General features: G+C 48.1%; 2 protein-coding genes across 10 annotated transcripts in view; one reads left to right on the forward strand and one right to left on the reverse strand.

Moving 5' to 3' along the window:
* Window positions 1-4,361: 4,361 nt before the first annotated feature.
* On the reverse strand, window positions 4,362-18,927 carry MED8 (mediator complex subunit 8). Of its 7 annotated transcripts, none has more exons than XR_009520691.1 (9): window positions 18,813-18,927; window positions 17,455-17,573; window positions 16,062-16,206; window positions 15,233-15,373; window positions 14,960-15,041; window positions 14,347-14,595; window positions 13,446-13,506; window positions 7,230-7,300; window positions 4,362-4,582 (listed from the first exon to the last, which is right to left on the reverse strand). XR_009520691.1 is itself a non-coding variant. In XM_060020958.1 (8 exons), exons 1-8 carry the CDS (start codon window positions 18,432-18,434, stop codon window positions 7,294-7,296), a joined length of 819 nt encoding a protein of 272 aa, XP_059876941.1. In that variant the 5' UTR covers window positions 18,435-18,791; the 3' UTR covers window positions 6,917-7,293. The 7 variants fall into 7 exon arrangements, 2 of the variants coding, with proteins under 2 accessions (XP_059876941.1, XP_059876961.1); XR_009520685.1 differs by lacking the exon at window positions 18,813-18,927 and adding an exon at window positions 18,420-18,791; XR_009520689.1 differs by lacking the exon at window positions 18,813-18,927 and adding an exon at window positions 18,420-18,791 and having other exon boundaries at window positions 4,400-4,414.
* A 3-nt stretch (window positions 18,928-18,930) lies between these two features.
* The window catches only part of SZT2 (SZT2 subunit of KICSTOR complex), a 51,123-nt gene continuing 46,571 nt past the window's right edge, over window positions 18,931-23,482 (forward strand). For all 3 annotated transcript variants that reach the window (XR_009520669.1, XM_060020800.1, XM_060020809.1), the window contains exon 1: window positions 18,931-19,022. Coding sequence is in view for 2 of the 3 variants with exons in the window: in XM_060020800.1 (XP_059876783.1) it covers window positions 18,996-19,022 (27 nt within the window). In the remaining variant the exon portion in view is untranslated. The remainder of the gene's footprint in view (window positions 19,023-23,482) is intronic.

Here is a 23,482-nt window from a genome sequence, read left to right on the forward strand (position 1 = left end):
CGGGCCGGGTGGGGGGCGCCCGCTGATTGGGCCGCGGGCTGAGGCAGGAGGGGCCGGCCAGCCCCGTCTCTGCTGGGCCCGCGGGGTGGGGGCGGGGTGGGGGCGGGGGCGGGGGCGGGCCGCCGGGCCCCGGGCAGGAAGCACGCCCAGCCCCTGCTCCCTACCCCTTCCCGCCGCATCGCCTCCCATCTCCGTCAGCTCGCGCGGCCTGGCCCCGGCCCGCCCCAGTTGCACCCTGCGCCTTCCTGACGTTCAGCCTGCGCATGGCCTCATTCTGGGCCCTCTGGGGGTTTATCCACCAACAAGACCAACACAGCTTCTTTCGTGGCCGGTCCACCCGGCCTGGGACCCTGGGAAAAGTTCCAGGGTCAGCCCTCCCCGCAAAGAGCTCCCTCTCTAGAGGGTGGGACCGGAGGGGTGGGCTGCAGGCAGCCTGTGTGTGTGCGGAGAGCGGACTGGGGCAGCGGGGAGGTCTCAGCCCGAGGGAGAGACTGCGCGGGGAAGCCTTCCCTACCAGCCCATAAACTTGGATGAGCCTAGCGTTAGGAGTTGCTGAAAGGATTGTGTGGACTGGAGGTGGGAGAATACAAGTAGCCTGGGGCAGCAACAGTTAGTGAATCACTGGCTACACTGGCCTTCAAGGTAGTAAAAGGAAAAAGAGGGAAGTGAAGCCAGCTGTGGCTGTAGTGGTCTTGAAGGCCAAATGGAGCAGTTTGGTTTCTTCTGGAAGCAGAGGAGAAACTGAAGAGTTTTGAGGAGCCTACAATCAGACCTGTATTGTTAAATATTCATCACATATTTATCGACCACGTACGGGGTTAAGTGCTGCTGGCACATCAATGAACAAGGCAGGTGCCGTCCCTGCATGGGGTTTACTGCCCAGCCCAATCACTTTGCTCTGGCATCCAGTGAGATGAGGGTACTGGCGGGGAGACCAGGTGAGAGAGCACCCTGACCTAAGAAGGTTTGGAAACTGACGGGATTGGAGAAGCAGACACTGGAGATTTCCCCAAGACAGCTGGACCCTCTCTGTACACTTAGCTGTGTGGTCTGGCTCTGTGCGCTCTCCCTTTCCTCATCCACACACTCACCAACTAGACTAAACTACTGGGGGTGAGGACTAGGTTTCTGCGAAATGAAATCTGTATCTCCATCAGCTCCTGAAACAGTGCTAATAACTGCATACAGGATTGTATGATGTACACGTGGAATTCAGAGGAGGTGGTGGTTTGGAAGAAACAATGTACTCCTCGGTGGTGGGATCTAGCTATGTGGAAGTTTAGTCTTAGAGTTAAGAGGTCAGAGCCAAAGTACAGCTATGATCTAGCCCATTAGTACCTATGCTTGAAAGGAAATGGCAAAAGAATTCAACTATTCAAAAGGCTCAAACTTCTTAGCATGGTACACAACGGGCTACCTGATCTGGCCCTCAGCCTCCCATTCTACCAGTGCTATTCTCCTGGGCCACGTCCTATGCTTCAACTGTTCCCCAAGGATGTCAGCGTCTTTCATATCCCCCCACCCCTCCAAGCCTTGTCTCCTAACTCAATACAAGATACAAGCCGCTCTCCCAGGCAATAAATCAGTCCCTGCGTTCGCTTCCACAATCTCCCTGCAATGCAATTATCTGCATGCCCCCTCACTATGTTTTAGTTGTCTCTGTACCTCTAGCATCTGGCCTAATGTCAGACTCACTTGACCCGCCACAATGTTTGTGGAATATTAGAGTGAATGAGAAATGTGTGAAGTGGAAGAGAGGTCAAGGGACCCAGAGTCAAGTGGGGAAAACATTAAGAATTCAAAAGACTTTCTACTTCCCTTGGGGTGGCACTATCTGTTGAGTCAATAAATATTTACTGGGTTAGGTATACTTCAGTGGCTTTGGGGGTCACACCTAACTCCAAAGGCCTGAATTTAAATCTTCCAGTTAGTACCTATATGACTTAATGTAAGTGGCTGAACCTCCATAAAATGTGAACAACAGTACCTGTCTCATATGATCGTTGTGAAGATTAAAGGAGATGACCCAGGTAAAGTGCTCAGCACTGCTTCTATCTTGACATGTCATAGACAAGGGGGGGAGCAAGAAGGTATATACTTGTATGTACATTCATAAGCATTCATGTAACAAACATTTCCTAAATGCTTACTGTGTGCAAAGCACTGTTCAGAGAGCACTATTGAGAGGCTTTGGACTAAGTGTCCATCTAGAGATGAACAAAGTCGACTATTATAAATGATGAAACAGTTCCAGAGGTCCGTTAGAGATAGAGGACTTCAACTATCCATTACTCACCTGGACCACGCGGGTAAATGACCACAGCAATCCCTCAGTAAATGCCCACTGACTACATGAATGAACATGCCCAAAGACTCACTTCCTTCAGTTCCTGTCCTAGTCCTAGGAGAAAGCGTCTTCAAATATCTGATATAGACCACCTATAGACCACCTGAGGTCCTACCAAATAGTATCTCCATGGCCCTGGGGTTATTGCAAAATACTCACAGTCTAGACGAGAAGACAGACATATAAATTAACAATTACAGAAGTGTGTGGTGAGTATTCCCACAGAGATAAACCCAGAGAGTTAAGAGAGCACCAAGGGGGGCACCTTACCCCAAGGTGGGGATTAGTTCTTGAAGGCTTCAAAGAAATGACACCAAAGCTGAGCATTAAAGGATGCTTTCTAGAAGGCAGGGAAACCTACTCCAGGCAGAGGGAAGCATGTGTGTGAAGGCATAGAAGCAGGAGATGTGGCAGGTTTAGGGAGCTCTGGGTAGTTTGGTGTGGCTCCAGCCCAAAGGTCGTATAGCTAAGGGGGAAATGTCAGCAAGAGTCAGTTATGAAGAGCCATGTATGCCTCGCTTGGTAAGAAGTTTGGATTTTAATTGTTTATCTTTTTCAGCCCTGGCTACACACTAGAATCACCTGGGAAGTTTTAAAAATATCAGTGCCTCGCTCTCACCTCCAGATTGATTCTAAGGGTTGTTTTTAATGGGAAGAGGCTTGAGCGTGTTTATGTGCTGTGTGGAAGGCAGTGAGATCCAGCATACATGGAGGGGTTAGCCTTTGGCTCAAGAGAACACCCCCCAGTCTGAAATATACAGAAAAGAAGGGTAACTTTGTCAGTGGACTGGGAGGAAATGGGACCATTTGGGACCTGCAGAGAAGCTAGGATGAAGGCCTTGGAGGTAAGAGGGTCCGCAGAAGGGTACCTACACCAGGGGCAGGCTGATGAACTGGAGAAGCTGAAGGGGTCCAGGAACTGTCTTGATAAGGATAAAGGCCAGGTGTTCGTGTGGGTAGGGAAGAATAGGCAGTCCAACAGCTGAAACTCCCCCTGAAATACCTGGCGCCTTCCTAACGGGAAGTGATGTGGCAACGTCCCCTTGGCCCCATTCTCTCTGACTCACATCTTACTCACAGCTCTCTGAGGGGCCTTTCTCCATCCTCTTTCCCCAGAAGATAAACTACTGATTTACCGTCTCCGAGGTTCAGCCTGAAAACCACCATCTGTATGAACATTAACAACTCTGTTTCCCCGATTATGCAGCTTTATATGTTTCTGCAGAAAAACTAAAGGTAAATGGGATCACAGAAGCAGGAAAAAATGGCAAAAGGTATGCCTGTATGTGCATGAGTGGGTGAGGGAGGGAGCAGGTGAAGCCGTGGAGGGAACAGGGCATGGGAGACACAGAGGAACTGGCTGAGAACAACAGGCACTGAGGGTCGAGGCTGAGAGACAGCAGGAGTGGCAGATAGGAAGGGAAGCAGCCTCCCAGGGCCTGTGTCAAGCTTCTCCCTTCCCCATCCTGTAAAGGGCAAAGGGCGCTTTCTACACAGTATCCACACAGAGGAGCTGAGCAGAGGGCTGAGTCCATGAGGACAGTGGAGTGAAGACGAGGGTGAAGGGCTCATCAGTTAATCATTCTGCATGTACCTGGGCCTTAGCTCACTAGTGTCCTCTGCCTAAGGCTGGGACCTTGGCTGAAGGAAAGACATCCGGCCCGCAGAAGAGAGAGACTGCATGCAAACAGTCATCACACCATCTGGAATTTGGGGATTGCCTGGACCCTTGAGAGGTCAGGGGCAAGGTCTGATCCATTGTAGGTAGCCAGTGCCAACGCATCATGGGTATCGTTCAGTGTTCACTGAACTGAAGTAAAGAAACTCAGCTTGGGGGAGAGGGCTGTGATAGAATGTGCAGGAAGAGCTCTGGAGAGAGAAAAGGGAAGGCTTTGGTGAGGGGACAATCCAGGGGAGGTTATCAAGATGGAAGAAAGAGAGTTAGCAAGATCTGGAAGATGTGGGAGAAGGGCCAAAAGGGGAAAAGAGGAAACGCAGCTTACTGTTCAATACTTTCTCTGGCAAGTGTAGGGCCAGCTGCTTTCCATATGCTCTTATGGTTCAGTCCTGTAAGTTAAGTACTTATCTGTAAGTACTTACCTGTAAGTACTTACCTGTAACGTAAGTACTCTTATCACTGCTTAACAGATGGAAAAAAAAACAAAATCAGAAAGGGTGAAGGATTTCCTCAAGGTCACACAGCAAGTGAGGTGGAAGCAACATAGATGTTCCAAGCTGAGGAAAAAGTGTGGACAAAGGGATGGATGGAGGGAAGCACAGGATGGGAGTAGAGAATTGCAAGTGATTCTGTTTGGCTAAAGGATATGGTGAGTGAAAGGCCTTCATATGCTAGGTTAAAAAGGAGGTTGGCCCCAAATCATGAAGTGTTTTAAATGAAAGACTGAGGAGTTTTATTTGTACTGGGATGTCCCTGAAGATTTTTAAGGGGTTGGTATGATCCCCATTGTTATTGATAACGAAAAACCTGGTGAGAGTGAGATGATCAAGAGGAAAGCAGAGGAAGGGAGAGCAGGTGGGAGACCAGCTCAGAGGCACAGGTGTGACAGAGTGAGGGCCTAACCTAGAGCAACGGAGTGAGAAGGAAGAAGAGGGAAGAGAGCAGAGAGAGGACCCAGAACTGACAGCAAGATTGGCATGCTGGATAATGCAGGTGGAGCAGGCTGGAGGAAGTGAATGCAGTTTGGGACATCCGGAGTTTGAGGAAGGATGGCACATCCCCCAGGCAATCTGAAACACAGTACTGTAAGCTTAGGGGAAAGGACGGGGTTCGGGGGGAAAAATATCTGCGGATTGCCTGTAGAGATGAAACCACACAAAGTGGACTGTAGTAGCTGTAGGTCTGGTCGTATACAGATACTGTCCCATCCCCCTGCTTTCATCTCCTTTAAGGAATTCCTGTCCCGCTCCACTGGCCTTTTAATCATGGTGTTCTCTCCACTTCCCCCAATGCTCCTAATGGTACAGAATCCAAGCAGCAACAATCAGAGTTCTTACATGGGATGAGCTATATGCGGTAGAGTGGAGAAACGCAGAGACAGAGAGCCTAGATGACACTGGAGCCCCTGACCCACCTGGAGCTGGTCACCCTTCAACTCCACATCCGCATAACCCAAATCCAGTTGGGTCTCTCTCTCTCTCTCTCTCTCTCTCTCTCTCTCTCTCTTCAGTTAAGCTAGTTTAATTGTAATATGTTGCAATCAAATACACCATGTGATAAAAACGAGATTGCTCAGGAGAGAGGGGAAGAATAGTATTAGCATTTCAGTGCTAACTATATGCCTGGAGGCCCTTGTGTGCTTTTCTAAGAAGCTTGGACTTTATCCTGTAGAAAATTAAGAGCTATTTAAAGGTTTAAATTGAATCTTAAATATGCTCGGTGGAAGGTACCTTTCTGAGGTCGGTGCTATAATCCCATTTTACAGAGGTAGAGATTGAGGTTCTTGGAAGTGAAGTAACTTGCCTAAGGTCACACAATGGGTAAGTGTCCAGGTCAGGTATAGTTTAAGAATGGTCAAGTGTACAGGGGAGGAGGTGGTAAAGACTTTACAGAAGTAGGTGCCACTGGGAGGATGAATTGTTCACTAGGTGAACAGGGGTTTGGAGCAGGAAAAAGAGAGGGAAGACATACGAAGGAGAGGGCAGAGCATGTGTTAGGTATGGAGGTGTGAGACAGCACCTGACCTGCAGGTGTTGCCGATAGCTTAGAGTACAGTGGCAAGAACCAGGACGTTGCCATGGCAAAACAAGGCCTAAAGCACTGGTGGTGAGTGTGAGGAAGAGGCAAGCATGGAGCTCTGGTTTGTGATGCCCACTGAATCACACAGCCACCCGTGAAGACCTGAGCCCGGATTGAGTAAGCACAGACAGAGGAGAGAACACATCCCAGCTGCACAGAGAGACCTCTGAGTGGTGAAGGGCCTCCTTTAGAGATGGGATGTAGGCAGACTGTGGAACTGAGTCTTCAGCTGGTGTGGACAGGGAACAGACACAGTTTAGAACAGAGGAAAAGGAACACTGCCAGTGAGGGAGCTTGTCATCTGATCTCAAATCTAAATCACACAATTTAAGAGATCAAACTGGGCTTTAATAGAAGAGTGTAGGTGACAACTAAGTGCGAGAAAGTTCACACAACAAGATTTGAAAATGACTTATCACATCAGGCAAACCAATATAAAAATGTTCCAGTGCCTGTTCTGCACATTGTGAGGGATGAAACGTGCCCAGAGGGTCTCTCCTGACACGTGAGCATAGCTGTATGTACAGATGAGCTGCAGAGGGAGGAAGAGTTACCTCCTCATAGAGGGACTGGTCAATCATTGATTTAAGCAACAACTACTGACAGCAGACTTCTAGACACTATCCTGAAGACGGTTAATATTTATTGAGCTTCTACTATTGTCAGGCACACTATTTTAAGCACTTTGTATATATTAATGTATTTAAACTTCACAGCATCCCCCAAAATAAGGAAACTGAGGCACAGAGAGGTAAATCAACTTGCCTAAGACCACACAGCTAGTCGGTGGCATGGCTAGAATTTGAACCCAGGCAGTCTGGCACTAGAAACTGCTCTTTTAACCAAAATGCTACATTATACTCTCTCTCCAAAGTCAACCCAATAATAATAATAATAATAGCAGCAACTACCACTTAACGTGTTTATGATGGTCCAGATGCCATAGTATGCCAGGCATGCACATTTCTTGCCAAAGATCATATGGCTCCCAGACAGAAGAACTGGATTCAAACCTCGGCAGTTCAGGGTGCTTGAACTTGGGGGACAATAAAGAGCAGCAGGAGCTAGAATAAGTTTGTACAAGGCACAAATGTGGAGCGGAAAATAGGAGGTCGTTGACCTTACCTGGTGGGAGTGGCACTGGGTTGTAGACAGACTGGGTTGTTGGAAAGCTTCACAGAGGAGTGACTCATGAGCTGAATTTTGAAAGATAAGATTGAGGTGTCATCACAGAATGATGGGGCAAAATGTTCCATGCAGAGGGAACAGTGGGACTAAAGGAATGGGGTCTGTTACATTCAGGAAACTTCAAGCAGTTTGAAGTGGGTGTCAGGACAATACAGAAAATAAGTCAGAAGTCAGGGGCTAGATCACACAGAATCCTACTTGCCTTTCCAGGAAATCTGAGCTGTTTTTCAAACTTCCACTGAAGTAAATGTAAAAAAAAAAAAAAAGGAAGAAGAAATATCCCCAGAGAATCTAATGGCTAATTATGAAGCCCTTCAGACTAGTAGGAATTCTTTGAAGTCTATTTTCTCTTACTGCATGCATGATAATTCTGCATTCTGTTTAAATTATTTACCCTCGAATAAAATGGGCATTCTAGGACGATTTTTTTTTAATATTTATTTATTTAGGCTGCTCCGGGTCTTAGCTGTGGCACGCGGGATCTTCGTTGCAGCATGCAGACTTCTTAGTTGTTGCACGCGGACTCTTAGTTGTGGCATGCATGTGGGATCTAGCTCCCCGACCAGGGATCAAACCCGGGCCCCCTGCATTGGGAGCGTGGAGTCTTACCCACTGGACTACCAGGGAAGTCCCTCTAGGATGATTTTTATCCTGCGACTTTCAGTATGCCTAGCACACTGCCCCTACCAACCTGCCGGGTATGTGGACTCCAGTTTGAGAAACATGGGAAGGAAACTATCAAAAGGATTTTAATCAAGGGAGTGATGTGATCAGACCTGCAGTTTAGATAGATGTATCTGGCAGCCATATGGAAGATGAGTTGGAGTGGGCAAGACTGGATACAGGGAGTCTGAACAATACTTTTAGGGTGAGAGGCCCAGGGCCTAAACTGCAGGGCAGGATCCTGGGGAGACAGAATTGACAGGATTTAGTATCTGATTGAGTTGGGGGGGCGTGTTTAGGATGGCTTCCATAGACCTGGCTTAGGTCACACCTAGGATGTTAGAAAAGAAACAGGTTTGAAGGGAAAGATGATTGGATTTGGACATTCAGAACCTGAGGTACTTGTGGATCATATGGGCAGAGATACCCAATAGGCATCTGTAAGTCAGCAAAGAGGTCTGGGCTGAAAATAAAACCTGTTTGAGTTATGTACATAAAGGTGGTGGTCACAAGGAGAGCAGGTAGAATAAGAAAAGAGGGTTAAGGACAGAGTACTGGAGAATAACAACATTCAAGAAGCAGGCAGAGGGGGACTTCCCTGGTGGCACAGTGGTTAAGAGCATGTGCTCCCAATGCAGGAGGGCCCGGGTTCCATTCCTGGTCAGGGAACTAGATCCCACATGCATGGCACAGCTAAGAGTCTGCATGCCACAACTAAGGAGCCCGCCTGCCGCAACTAAGACCCAGCGCAACCGAATAAATAAATGCTTTTTTTTAAAAAAAGGAAGCAGGCAGAGGGACAAAAGGCCAAGAGCTGCAGAGAAGGAATGGCCAGAGAGGTGGGAGCCGGTGAAGGGCAAGAGGTGAAAAGTTAATGGTCAGCACTGTTAAACACCGTGGAGATAAGTAAGAAATATAAGGACTGAAAAAAGTCTGGATTTAGCCATCAGGTCAGCAGTGATCTGAGACAGGGTAGTTCCCGAGGAAGGGTGGAAGTGGGGCTAAAGAGTGAATGGGAGGTGTGCAGGAAAATGGTAGGCTCTGTATTTCACGAGCGTGGCTGTGTGTCAGTGAGTGGGGACATGGACTCAAGAAGGACTAACATGGAAGGATACTAACCAAGGCCATGAAAATGGGTGCAGCCCAGAGAAATTAGTGCAAAAAAAGAAACAAGGATGCTCTACATTTGGGGTGTGGGCCAGAGAAGATGAAGAATCAAAATGACCATAAACTAGGGAAATTCGGGTGAGGGCCAGGGAAGGCAGTGGAATGGCCGAGGCAAAGCGGGAAGGGGAGCAGCCTAGGGCTCCTTGGATTTGATTTAGTAAGGAAGGGTATCATGACATGGAAAAGTATAATTTACTGCTTTTATGGGGGAGTCTCTCTGGTACATATATCTTGCCCAGGGGAGAGAGGGGGCTCCCTGAGTGGGAAGGTGACTTCTGGCATCCAATGCATTTATCTCTGCGGTAACTTACTACCTCTTTGATGAATTTTCACTAAAGAACTAGTGAAAGCTAGAAAACAATTTTAGGGAAGTGATCTAGAGGGATGTGGGTATTTTAAGCTGCAGGTGACAGGGAACTTTAGGAACAGTTTGGAGGGATTCAAGGGATTGGCGGGCTGATCTAGGAAAAACCTAGCCTATAATAACATAGTCATGCAATGAGGAATATGAAAAATGCCAGGGGATAAACAGGCTGGAGAATCATTGCCAGAGACTTTAAAGCTAGGAAGGATCACTGGGAGCACCTAGGCGAGAAAACCGAGGCCTATAGGGAAGTCAGGGGCCTTGTCCATGATGTACTTGGGGAAGCTGCCATGTCCAAGTGGTAGGCGACATCTTGAGAACATGTGAACTCATCAAGAGATGACAACAGGGCTTCCCTGGTGGCGCAGTGGTTGAGAGTCCGCCTGCCGATGCAGGGGACACGGGTTCATGCCCCGGTCCAGGAGGATCCCACATGCCGCGGAGCGGCTGGGCCCGTGAGCCATGGCCGCTGAGCCTGCGCGTCCGGAGCCTGTGCTCCGCAATGGGAGAGGCCACGACAGGGAGAGGCCCACGTAGCGCAAAAAAAAAAAAGAGATGACAACAGAGATCCAGGAGCTGCCTCAGAGACGCACAGGAGCTCAAGAACAAAAGAGAGATAAGTTAAAGGGAAGAAGAGAGGAAGTTTGTCCTGTGGGACAAAACACATGTTGAAGCAATGGATGCCCTGGCCCTGTCAGATGGATTGGAGTTCACCTTCTGTTCCAGTTAGAAAGCCCCATCTGCAGGGTGGCAAACCCCTTCCAAGTGTTAGCCCCTGTGCGTTCAAAGCTGATGGGCCAGAGCCACATCGAGCCTCCATAGGTTGGTACAGTGAACCCTCCGGACTGAACCAGAGAGGGACCACAGCCCCCAACCCTACTCCTGGTCCACTGCTAAACTTCAATAGGCTAGCCCCCCAAATCTGGAACAGATGGAAGAAAACGTACACCCCTTGGTAGTTTCTCTGAACAGTAATCAGGAGTTGACCTAGGGTGGGCATTTGGAAGGATTCCGCCTCCGTCCTGCCTGGTGCTGGGATCAGCTCACACGGCTCCTGTGTCCACAGGGCACAGAGAATACATTGTCCATAAGGAGGATTATTCTGTACAAGAAGCTCAGACAAAGGGAGAGGTTGTTCCCAGCTGCCTGGGGGAGGTGAGAAGGGGGTGGGAAAGGGACCAGCCTTGCACTGGGGCATTCCTGCAGAGCTCAGCTTCTTCCCTTCAACAGCAGGACAGGAGGTGGGCGCTACACCCGCTGCAGCTCAGTCCTCATGGCAGGACTGATAATGGAGTTAGAAGGAGCACTTAGCTAGAACAACCTATCTACCTTGGCTGTTTCCCAAGAAAATGCTAGGTGAAGTTAGGTGACCTAGCTAGGTAGGGCAGCAATAGACACCAGGAGGGGAAGAGAACAGGGTGACTGGGGCAATCAGCAAAAGGGACATTCAACAATGACTGAGTCCCAGCCTCAGGGCAGAGCTGGAGAGGGAGTGGTCCTAGCAATGGGTGTCGTGGGAACACTGATGCATCCACCTTCAGCAGGATGACCTCTGTGCTACAGAATATTGAAGTTTCACAGCTGCTGCTTCTTTCGCCACCCCAGACACACACCTGGGAGACGATGGCCTAATCTCATTCTCCCGGGGCCCCAAGAGTAGGAGAAAACACAAGACCTAGGCCAAACAGAGCCATCAGAAACTGAGCAACACTACCAGAGTGGGGCAAGAGGGCCATCTTTTGCAAATCTGAAATCTGAGCAAGGGAGCAGGTCAGTGTCCTCTTCTTGAAAGGAAACTCTGTATTCCCTCCTTTGGGAATGAGTGTGTTAGGGATGGGAGATACTCTCCATTGAGGCATTTACTGGGCTGTATGGGCCCCAAAGTTGGCAATGCTACATAGGTTTGTGCACTCCAGAGGATCTGGGGTTGAGGGGGTGGGAATGAGAGCACGTGCTCCCGGAGTGAATATAAAGACATGAGTGCCTGCGGAGTAAGGACTGTTGGTTTAAGGGCACAAGATGTAGGTGGGGTCCTGCATATGTCCCTGCTGGCGCAGGAGGACATTTCCACTCTGGGAGGACAAGGAATCCATTTCAGATGGTACTTTGGGAACAACGTCGATATTAGCCTGGGACAACAAAGAAACTTGGGGTGGTTTCAATAGGTCCAAAAAGTTTTCAAGAAACTTTCAATACGAAGGAATCTTTTGGTAGAATAAAGGACAGCAGTCACCAAAAGATGCTCCAGGGGTTTTAGAGAAGCACACCTTGAACTCTATCCAATATGACAGTTAGCTCTGACATTTCCAGTGTGAAGGGAAGAGAAGATAAGGAACATCTGAGTGGGCTGATAGACCGGTAAGGGAGCACTGTTGAAGTGGGGGACAGGTCTGACATTGCCTCAGAGCTGATGGCAGGACTTTCTGTGCTCCTGTGTGCTATGATCAGTGAGCTGTGTGAATACCATTTCTTGTCTTGATGGAACGGGAACGGATGTGACATCTGCAACCACTTTTCCAGCCCTTTGCTGCCACAGCCTGGCAGAATTCTGCCTGGCACTGAACAAATGCCAAAGTACTAATGTGTGACAGAAGAGAACAGAAAAAAGGCAGCTGGAAGGTGTGAGAAGGGCCTCCTATTACCTCTCAGGACATTTAGATCAAAGCTAAGAAAACTTTTTATTGGAAAACAAATTAGAATTGCCTTGCAGCAACCTTGAAAGTCTCTGACATGTAGTCTCCAATCCCTACATAGCTGTCTCAATTTATCTGTCAGATTAACCCTGATACAGTGGCCATCAACTTAAATAACTTTATTCAGAGAAACCCTTTGGTCCACTTCTGCTGACTCAACCCCTGCCCTAGCTCACAACAGAGAGCTAAGCAAGGCAGCTTAAGCTGGAGACCCAAGCCCACTCTGCTCTCAGCTTTATAAAAGCAGGCAAAAGTACTGGCGGCTGCCACCGTCCGCCATCCACCTGGCCCTTATTGGAACCACAGGCTCAGTGTACTGGAGAAAAACCATCCTGGCTGGAGCCCAGGAACCAGGCAAATTATGAGGATAACGCAACCATGATGAAAGATGGTGTGAGGTGCAATTCCCCTCTCCCTCTAAAATAAGAAAAAAAAAGTCTGGGGAACAAGGGACTTTTTCATCTGCTAAGAAAAACCCTTTCTCACATCGTCCTGCCTGGTAGAGCCACTTCCTGAAGAAGCCCCCATATACCGGGCCTTCAACATCTTCCTTCGTGTGTGAGGTGTAGGGTAAAGGACAGGGTACTTTGTGACTATTTCCCAGATAAGAGCTGAACTGGCTTCTCAGAGGATGGAGAACAGAGCAGGCCTGAGCTTCTCCAGAGCCACAAGTGGACGGTCTGTCTCAGACCAGAAGCCTCGTCACCTGCAGCTTGGAGAGACGGCCAGGATGGAATCTGGGCAGGAAGGCCTGCGGAGACAGCAGGCCTCTAAGGACACAGAGGCTGTCACCGTTTCTGGCAGCACGAAATAAGCACAGGCTTTCAAACAGAGCTGAGCGGTCCATGATCTTGTGTCCATCAGCTCACCACAGACATGAAGCAGTATCAGATCAGGATAAGTTCTGGATCGAGGACTGAAGAGGGGGCAGTGGGGAGAAGTGGCTGTAGAAACTCTCATTTATTGAATACCCATTATTTCATAGACTGTGCCAAGTGTTTTACATTCATTTTCCCATTTTAATCCTCACAACAACCCTATGAGGTAGGTATTATCACCATTTATAAACAAGAAAACCGGCTCAGAAAAATTAGGTCACTTGCCCAAAGTCACACAGCTAGTCGGCAGTGGAGATGGGATCTGTCTGTGGCTGAAAGCCCGTATTCTTTTTATTATACCCATCTAGGTCAGCTTTGGGCAAAAGGCAGCTTCACTGCCCAACTCTGCAAAGAGCACGTGGGAGTGGAGGTTGTCGGCCACACTCACCGCTGGTAGGGATGCATGGAAGCCGACTTGATGTTGGTTTTTATTCCACTTGGCATTTTCCCTAAAAGGAACATGAAGAAAGACACCTGAAGCACAGTAAGACGTTCATGGTAAATCAGAAATGTGGTCCCTCAGGTTCCCTTCTGCACCTCCGCTATCATCTCAGAATCTCTGTGGCATCTGACCCTGGACGGCAAGGCTCAGAGGTATGGCTCTTCGTCCAGCCCTCTCCCTGAAGATGTCTAGGAGGAGGAATAGTGGGAGGGGTTGGAACACACCTGGCTCCTGCTCACCCCCTCCTAGAAAAAGAGAACTAAATCTGTGGGACCCCCATTTAATGTCACAGGTAAAAGAGTGCTATGTTCTCTCTTATTTTAATTGTCCCTTTGTCTGGACAGCTTGGAAGAAAATACCTCTTCTAGCTGCTTGCATCTGAACTCTGCCAGGCTGCTCTTATAATTACTAAAAGCGAGCAGGAGAGACAGGATACAGAGAAAGGAATACACGCAGCACCGGGAAACTTGCCTGCTTGTCCATTCCCAACACACCTACCCAATGGTCCTAATGAAGGTCTGACCATTCATTTTTCTACCTAAGACAAGACAGTGAGAACACACCTAATACCCAGAGTTAAAGGGGACAGAAGGGTAGTTGAGACCGAGGTCTGAGATGGGGTGGGAGGCGAGAGCAGTTTCTGCTTGTCAAAGTTCTTCCTCATTGTCAGGTACCTATTAAGGGTCTCAAATGAGACTTTTACTCCAAAAGTTTTTTTTCTGGGTCACAGTCCAAGGGAGAAAAGGAGAGTATCTCCAGCTCTGGGGACGCTGGGGCCCCAGATAACCCAGCTTATTCCCACTTCCCTGCTCAAGGTCTGCCACCATGCCAATCCCTGTCACCTTACCTGGTTGACCTGCTTGGGCAATCTGCACCCCACTGAGCATTGGCTGCTGCTGACTCGGAGCTCCTGCCATCTGCACCTGCTGTAGTCCTGAGGCTCCTGCGAGGATTGTCCCAGCTCCTGGCTGGCCCGGCTGGCCAGGACCACTGCTGCCTGAAGGCCTCCAATTAGACAGCCCCTTCCCAAAGGCAACAGCTGCCACTAACGCATTGGTGTCTGCTGGGTTAAAGGTCTGCTTGTTCGGCCGGAGACCTGAAGAAAAAGGTAAGTGGGGACCCCGAGGTATGCCTCTGGCCCTGGACCGAACCTAGCAGCAGGAAGACCAGTATGGGTACCAGGGCTTGGAGTTCTGACTTCAGCAGAATCTAGGCTCCCTGGCAGCCCAGAGGAAGAGCCAGAGGACCCCCATGACTATCTCAGAATACTCCCTTCTCCCTTTGCCCATTTCTTCCACCTGCTCCAGGGCTGGCCAGAAATACAAAAGGCTAACAGAATGGACGCATACCTTTTCCCAAGCAGCGCATCCTTTCGTCCTCACTTCACCACTACCAACACCACCCTTCCTATTGATCTTATCCCTCTTTCCTCCTCCCTTTTGCCACCAATCCCTCCATACCTCCACTCTCCGCTTCTCGTTCCTCTTTGCTGATTTTCTCCAGAAGGTTTGAGCACATTTTATTCAAGCTCTGGATCTGCTTCTGCAACACACATAAATTTGTGCAGAGATTAGGGCAAGCAAGAAATGATTACGGGGAAGTTTCTTCCTTGGGCTATTCCAGGGGCAACTGAGGGTAACCAGCTGTGCATCCCTACCATACAGAGGTGGTAATGCCCAGCTTCTCATGATAAAATTTGGGGTGGGGGCAGCAGGGCAGTGACTCAGTCCAACCTGAGCTGCATCAGCACCAATGCGGGCAGCATCCGTTGTCAGCTGCTTCTCTTGCTCTTCTACCTCAGGGTCAGGCTTGGTTCTCAGATGGTCAGGGACCACCTCATGGCTAAAAACAGGTACCCGTCCTTCAGTCTGCCTCTGTAACACACAGATTTTATTGATCCTACTGTGCACTCCAAGAAGATTCAATCTGGCCTGATATATACATAGTTCCTTCCACAGGCAAACAGTGCATTTTCAGGGAAAACACAACCTGAGACTAACAATATCTGGTTTCCTAAGACACTATCCCCCTCACTCCATCCTTCAGTTCTGTCTACTCACTCCCCTATCTCTACCAGACCTAAGGATAAACCTCTTTCTGCCACATTTAAATCAAAGATTGAAAGAGAAAAAGTCAGGGACTTCCCTGGTGGTCCAAAGGTTAAGGCTCCGTGCTTTCACTGCAGGGAGCACGGGCTGGATCCCTGGTCGGGGAACTAAGATCCCACATGCCACGCAGCTCAGCCAAAAAACAACGACGACAACAAAACAAAACAAAACAAAAAAAGAAAAAGTCACAAAAAAACATACTTTCTGCTCAAGACAGGTGTTGGAGGAAAAAGGTCTTTGTCTTGGTGACATATGCCTCAGATTAATTCAGTTTGGGAATGGCTCTCCCAACTCCAGAAGGACAAAAAGCAAAGCCTCCGAAATGCAGCCCTCGCTTCTTACTGCCACACACTACTGCAGATTCAGAACTTCTAGAATAGCCAACCAACCACTGTACCCTCGGTCCTCATCTAAGAACTTAATTTCCCAAGTTGCACCCCTCTCCTCCTCTTACCATGAGATCTTCATCTCGGTCTGGGGACAACACCAGAGGGATGATGACCTGGTTACGGAACAGTGGTGTCTTTTCATGCTTCAAGACCTTGTTCAGAGTGTTCAACTGTCCAGAGAGCAAGGCAAAGCTGTCCAGGACAGATGGCCTGGTGGTGGAAAGAAGGTGTCAGAATGTTCCCAGTAAAGGAGCCTCAAAGGGGGTCCTTCAGACTAGGAATACCCAGACTCACCCCCAAAACACTCATAGCCCTACGGCTGGCCTGGGCAGGAACTAGCCTGGCTCACAGGGATTATGGGGTTAAGAAAGAGGGACACACTTTCAGTTTCTGATACAGATGGAGAAGAAAGGCAGGTCATTATAGCAGGCCCCCCTTATCTGCAGTTTCACTTTCCGAGATTTCATCTACCCGTGGTCAACCACAGTCCAAAAATATTAAATGGCAAATTCCAGAAAAAAACAATCCATAAGTTTTAAACTGGGCGCTGTTCTGAGCAGCGTGATGAAATCTTGCTTCATCCTGCTCTGTCCCACCCAGGACGTTAATCACCCCTTTGTCCAGCATATCCATGCTGTATACGCTACCCACCCCATTAGTATAGAAAAAAAAACATAGTATATACAGTATAGGTTTCAGTACTTTCACAGTTTCAGGCATCCACAGAGGGTCTTAGAACTTATCCCCCACAGATTAGGGGGGACTACTATATTTGAATGGGGGTAAGGACAATGGCAAAATGGGAACCATGGCTACACTATTATCACTAAAACTTCAGAAACTGGGTAAAAGTCTCCCTTCTGGCCTAAAAATAGTATCCACACTTCCAGAGTAGATTGGACCTAAAAGACTCAGCAACATCCATGGCAAGAGATCCAGTATGAATACTGTAGTGGGAGGACCCACTGCGGGAGGACCTCCTCCCAGAGAAGTCAAATGATGAGAATCAAAAGCTAGTGAGAGGGGCTTCCCTGGTGGCGCAGTGGTTGAGAGTCCGCCTGCCGCTGCAGGGGACGCGGGTTTGTGCCCCGGTCCGGGAAGATCCCACATGCCGCAGAGAGGCTGGGCCCATGAGCCACGGCCGCTGAGCCTGCGCGTCCGGAGCCTGTGCTCCACAACGGAAGAGGCCACAACAGTGAGAGGCCCGTGTACCGCCAAAAAAAAGAAAAAAAAAAAAGCTAGTGAGAACCTGGGCTGGGAAACTGGGCATTTCTCTACTTCCTTACCATGGGGGCCCAAAGCCAACTTCAGTGTTAAATGTTGGGAAACCCAACTTTTTCTAAATCAAGAGATGTTTGCAAACTGATAAATGGTTACGTCACTGGAGATGTCCTAGCCAGCAGGTGGCCTGGCCCCCCATCCATGGAGCCCTCCCCAGCTTGCCCTGGCAACCCTTACCAGGTCAGCCGGTCATATTCATTCTCCAACTTGTAAATGAAACTCCCCAGCGAATTCTTCAGATCAGCCACTTGACTCAGCAGTGCATCTAATGATGCCTCAAGCTGCTTCTCCTCCCTCTGCACCAATAGGAATAGGTTGGTTACTCAGATGAGTGTGAGGATGACACATACAGAGGAAGGCTGAAAAGCCAGGATGACAGTGTGCGATACCAGTCCAGTGACACAGGATCTCATTGGCACAGTGAGAGCCAGGTTGTTTACTTTCTTTGGTATTAGGGTTACAGACAGCGTCAACCCTTAGACCTTTACACCCATTCATCTGACCTCAATTCCTCCTACCTACTGATTCCTTTCTCTCATTGCTCCTAATCCAGGCCTGGTTTTTCTCTTAGGTACACTCTATTCTCTCCCACTGAGTAATTTTCACCAGACCTAATGCCTGGGGTTTATTGTCTTTTGGGCACCTCTGCAGCATACATACTCTGACTTCCTCTGTCCTAAAACCTGCCGGTGAGTGTAGCCGTTCTTGCCCATGATACAATCTCTGGAAAATCTACCTACACATGAAGGCTCTTCTGAATACCTGCCACTGCCGCCGCCACCACCGCTGCCATCCCCCACCTTCATTTGCCCTCAGTCTTTGCTCCTTCAACCTCCTCCTTGCTAAATTAATCTGCACTCATTTTATCTCTGTGCCAATATTCCTGTGCCCCTTTCACAAGCTTAGTCAACCTATAAAAACTTACGGAGAGGCTACCAGCTGCAAGAAACTAAGTGACAAATGAAAAACGGGCACAGACTAGGAAGAATGAAGCAAAACTGTCTTAGCAAATTGCCAACGTGCAGGACAGAAGCCTTGATCCTGGGTTCCACCCACGGCCTCAGATTATATTAGTCTGGCTTTTGGCCACCGCGGTCCCACAATTCCTTCCACCCTCGGGCTTCTCTCCAATTACAGATTACCTGTTCGGTCGGCATCCGACAACGGCCATCCAACAGCCTAGGCCGGGGCCTGAGCCGATCCACCACTTTCTTGAGTCGTCTTCCTTGGACTGCACCTCAACCTTCCCAAATTACAACCTGATCCTTTCCCACACCCTAGCAAGTCAGTGCTGCCTTCTCCCTCCCGACTTAACCGCAGTCTGTCTCCCGTCAGCCGGGCTCTACCCCCATCTCTCATCTGCGCCGCTCCCTCGCCAGTGGGCCTCTGCCCCATCGCGCGTCCCCTTATTCGACGGTCGAGGGCTCTACCCACTCCTCTCAGCCCCAACTCCTCACTCCCTCCTCCGCCAGCCCACTCTCGGTCCCCGATACCCGAAGCTAGCTAGCGGTCACTAGCGCCAACCTGGCCCTCACCTGCATTGCGGCAACAGGGGCGGTGTCAAAGACTTCCTCTTCCGTTTCCCAAGTCAGCCAATCAGAAAGCTCAGGACTCGGCCCTCCCCCTCACTTCCTGTCCCGCTGGTCGCCAGGCCGCCGGGTCAGGGGTCACGAGCGCAGCAGCTTCACTGGCCCGGGCCGGCGCGGGAGGGCTGTGTGATGGCCTCGGAGCGCCCGGAGCCGGAGGTGAGGGGCGGGCGGGCGCAGCGCTGGGTCCCGAGACCCGAGGGGGAGGGTCCGGCGGCCGGGCGCGGCCGTGGCCTCCTCCGGGTCCGGAGCCGCCGGGTCAGCCCGAAGCCCAAACATTCGTTATCTCCTTCCCCGCACTTTCCCGGGGGGCCTAGAGGAGGAGCTTGTCGCTGTTTTGTTTGCCGAAATTTCATCCACGACGCCAACTCTAGGGCTCTCGGGTTCTTTGACCTCAAAATGGTATTAAGAAAACCTGTATTTTGATTTTCCGTTGCAGTTTCAGTGGGCAGCTTTGCCAGTTGCTGCATTTCTTCAAATATTGGAATGCCATAAACAGCATGAATTTAGTTCTAGCGCTCATGCTTTTGGAGAGCAGCTTTGGTTTCATGAAAAAACATTTGACTCAGAAGCCTCGTTCCGGTATTGGCGTTGCCGTGTAACTATCTGTGCAACTTCGGGCAAGTCTTGACTTCCCGGCCTGTTTCCTTCTCCATAAAGTACTTATCATTGGTGTATTGTTAGGGTCACATGTTTTAAATCAGAAAATGCAAATAAAGTATCCATAAGGTGCCAAGGACCATGCAAGGAACTTTATATACATTGTGTCATTCAAACTTGTGCAAAGGAAGGTGGCAATACCCACTGTCATTTACAGGTAAGGAACTGAAAATCGAGAGAAATACCTTACCCAAGTGCTACTCTCAGCTGGGGTGTAGCAGAGTTTTGGAGTTAGAAGATCTGAGTGTAAAATCTCAGATTTGGAAAGAACAACGTCACTAGGAGAGGGGCGCAGTGTTACAAGAGAATATATGAGTAGATGGGAAGGGTGAGAGATGTGTATGATGCAGATAGTTGTCATTACTTATTGAATGCTTACTGTGTGTCAGGGACCATCTCAGCACTTTACCAACATCAATTAATACTCTGAATCCTACGCAGTAGACAATATTATCATCCCCATTTTTCGGTTGAGGAAACTGAGGCACAGAGATAGATATTAAGAGTAATAAAGTTGCACAGCTAGTAAGTACCAGAGCCAGGACTCCAAAACTGGTGGTCTGCTGTAGATCTTGTGTTCTTAGTCATAATGTTTACAGTATAAATAATAAAGTAGCCACAGGATGGTAAATCTCCAATTCGATGTCACGAGCCCCAAGATTAAATATGGTTGTAGGAAACTACCCTATTAAAAAGGATCAGATGTGTTGACAGGGGTGATGGAGTAGCCTATGCATCAGAAATACCCTTGAGAAAAACTGATGAAGGTATTTGGAGTATGTTTTGTTATGGATTAAAATGAGAAGAAATGGAGGGATGTTGTGGTGAAATACAACATACCTGTTAGGCAGGTAGTCTAAAACAGCATTGCATCCAATGCAAGGCATATATGTCAGTTTTCTAGTAGCCACATTTAAAAAGGTAAAAACAGGTAAAATTAACTTTAATAATATATTTTTCTTTAACCCCATTATTTCCAAAACATCATTTCAATATGTAATAAATATTAAAAATTATGAGATATTTAACATTCTTTTATTGTACCAAGTCTTTAAAATCCAGAGTGTATTTTACAGCATATCTCACTTTGGACTAGCAACATCTCTAGTGCTCAGTAGCCCCATATGGTAGTGGCTACCATATTGAGCAGTGCAGATCTAAGGGAACTTGGAGTCAAGACATATGCTCCTGGAAGTCTCACTCAGCCAAAAGTTCATTTGTTGAATTCTTGATTTACATTTCTGAAAATTTTATCTCAGAAGGTAAAGGGAGTGAAGAGTTCTGCCCCTGAGCAGAAAAGTGACTGATCGTTAGATGTTATTACAATTCCAAGAGAGAAATATTGGGCATAGTCAGATTTAAGAAGTCATTCATTCCTCAGATACTTAAATTATTTTATGCTGCTGCTATGGACTCAGAATTGTGCTAATTATCAGGGTGGATGTGGAGCAGTGTAAGACACATTCCCTATTCTAATGGAGTGCACATGTTGAATTATGATAATAAGCGCTTCAAAGGAAAAGTACAGATTGAATGAGTGTTTAACAGGGGTTCTTAACCTAATTGTTCAGTGGAGGGGGTGGATCAGAAAGCCTCAGAGGAATGACATTTAAGCCGGAAGAAGGAGTGGAAGGTGGCTGTGAGAAGAGGCAGAGCGCATGCATTACAGGCAAAGGGAATAGTGAAAATCCTGAGGTAAGGAGGAGCTGAGGACCTTCAGAGAACTAAGATGAAGCAGCTGCCAGTGTGGGCGCAGTGGCAGTGAGAATAGCTAACACGAGTGCTTACTGAGTATCATCTAATACTGGGAAAACCCCTGTGAAATAGGCACCGTTGGGACTTCCCTGGCAGTCCAGTGGTTAAGACTAAGCCTTCCAGTGTAGGGGGTGCGGGTGCGAGTTCGATCCCTGGTCGGGGAGCTAAGATCCCACATGCCTCGCGGCCAAAAAACCAAAACATAAAACAGAAGTAATATTGTAACAAATTCAATAAAGACTTTAAAAATGGTCCACATCAAAAAAATCTTAAAAAAAAAAAGCACTCTTACTATCCCTGTTTCTCAGATGAGGAAATTAAGGCCCAGAGAGTGTAAGTAACTTCACCAAGGCCTTATACTAATAAGCAGCAGAACCAGCGTTTGATCCGAGGTGCTCGAACTCAGGTGGAGGTGGGTGAGAGAGAAGGCTGGTGAAGAAGATTCAGGTTGAAGCCGTGCTAGAGGTTTAGGACTTTGGCATAAGTACAGTGGTTCAAGGGCAGGTGGAGACTACATTATTTTGTGGGATTCTGTTAACAGAAAACAGCACAGGGGTTGGAAAAGTCCAGGAATAATTTATACCTTAACCACCAAGGGACAGGGGCAATGAACAAACAACAAATTAACGAGATGGACAATGTTTGCTTCATCCTGGTATACGTGGTATGCAGCACAGTGCCTGATAATGTTTTATTCATCTTGCTATAAATGGTATATAGGCCTCAATAAATTTTCCAAAGAATGATAGTCTTCCTCTATCATTGTTCTGACTCTCCTGATTAATTGCCACAGCATCCTTCTGAAGTAGACATTCTTTTCCTTTTTCTAAATTTATTTATTTATTTTTGGCTGCATTGGGTCTTCGTTGCTGCACGTGGGCTTTAGTTGCAGCGAGTGGGACCTACTCTTTGTGGCGGTGCGCGGGCTTCTCATTGCGGTGGCTTCTCTTGTTGTGGAGCACGGGCTCTAGGCGCACGGGCTTCAGTAGTTGTGGCACTTGGGCTCAGTAGTTGTAGTTCGCGGGCTCTAGAGTGCAGGCTCAGTAGTTGTGGCGCATGGGCTTAGTTGCTCCGTGGCATGTGGGATCTTCCCGGACCAGGGCTCGAACCCGTGTCCCCTGCATTGGCAGGCGGATTCTTAACCACTGCGCCACCAAGGAAGTCCCTGAAGTAGACATTCTTATCCACATGTTATAGATGAAGAAACTGAGGCCTGGGAAAACTAACTTGTCCAAGCTCACCTAGATAGCAAGTAGTAGAGCCAGATTTAAATCCAGATCTCTGACTTAGAAACCCTGCTTTCCCTTTGCCAGACTGCTCCAGTGCACTTCAGACTCAGAAGGATTAAGTATCAGGGATTAACGCTCCATATGAGTGTGGGTGCTGGGAGAACACAACTAATTCAGGGATTCTCAAACAGTAAAGTGGAAGAATCACTTGGGGGAGCTTGTTACGTATAGCTTCCCAAGCTCTCTCAGCTCTTAATTCAATTGGTCTCAGATGGTGCCCAGGAATCTGCATTTTAACAAGCACCTCAGGTGGTTCTGATGCTGCTGGTCCTTGGATCACACTTGGAAAAATACCATTCTAGCTGCTTTAATTAATTCTTGAGTCTTTAGTTCTGTTAAATCACCTCTTGAATGTAAAGAAAACTTAAAGATGATGTTTGTGAAAATGTAGTCGTTGACTTGGAAGGATCACGTATGGGGGGATTGTTGCGCGAAAACTCGAGTTAGGAAATGTTCCTGGTTTCAAGAGAGTGGATTCTATAAGAACTGATCGGTGAACTAGACTTCAGTTCACCAATGGCCTTGAAGAGTCAGTCTGTCATTCAAAATAACCTTCGAAACAAGGTGGAGAAATGGAAGCTGCACAGCAGTGGAATTAAGCAGCCTACTAACAAGTAGTGTGAAGAAAATCTTCTAATAGGACAGTGCTTGTTTATATCCTCCATCTGGTGCATTCCCCTTTCCCTCCTCACTAGGCCAGCCCTGCTCAGTCTTCAGGGTCACTTTCTCTTAAGACTCTTGCCTGAGTCAGGTTACTTTGTTACATGCTGTCATAAAACCACATTCTTATCCTTGGCACACTTAGTTTGTATTAATGTAGTATTTAGAGTGATTATTTGATTAGTTTTTTCCTCCATTATAGGGTAAATCTTGTGAGGGCAGAGAATGCCAATTTTTGCTTTCCATTGTATCCTT

Source organism: Delphinus delphis, chromosome 1 (assembly GCF_949987515.2).
Source record: "Delphinus delphis chromosome 1, mDelDel1.2, whole genome shotgun sequence".
NCBI lineage: Eukaryota > Metazoa > Chordata > Mammalia > Artiodactyla > Delphinidae > Delphinus > Delphinus delphis.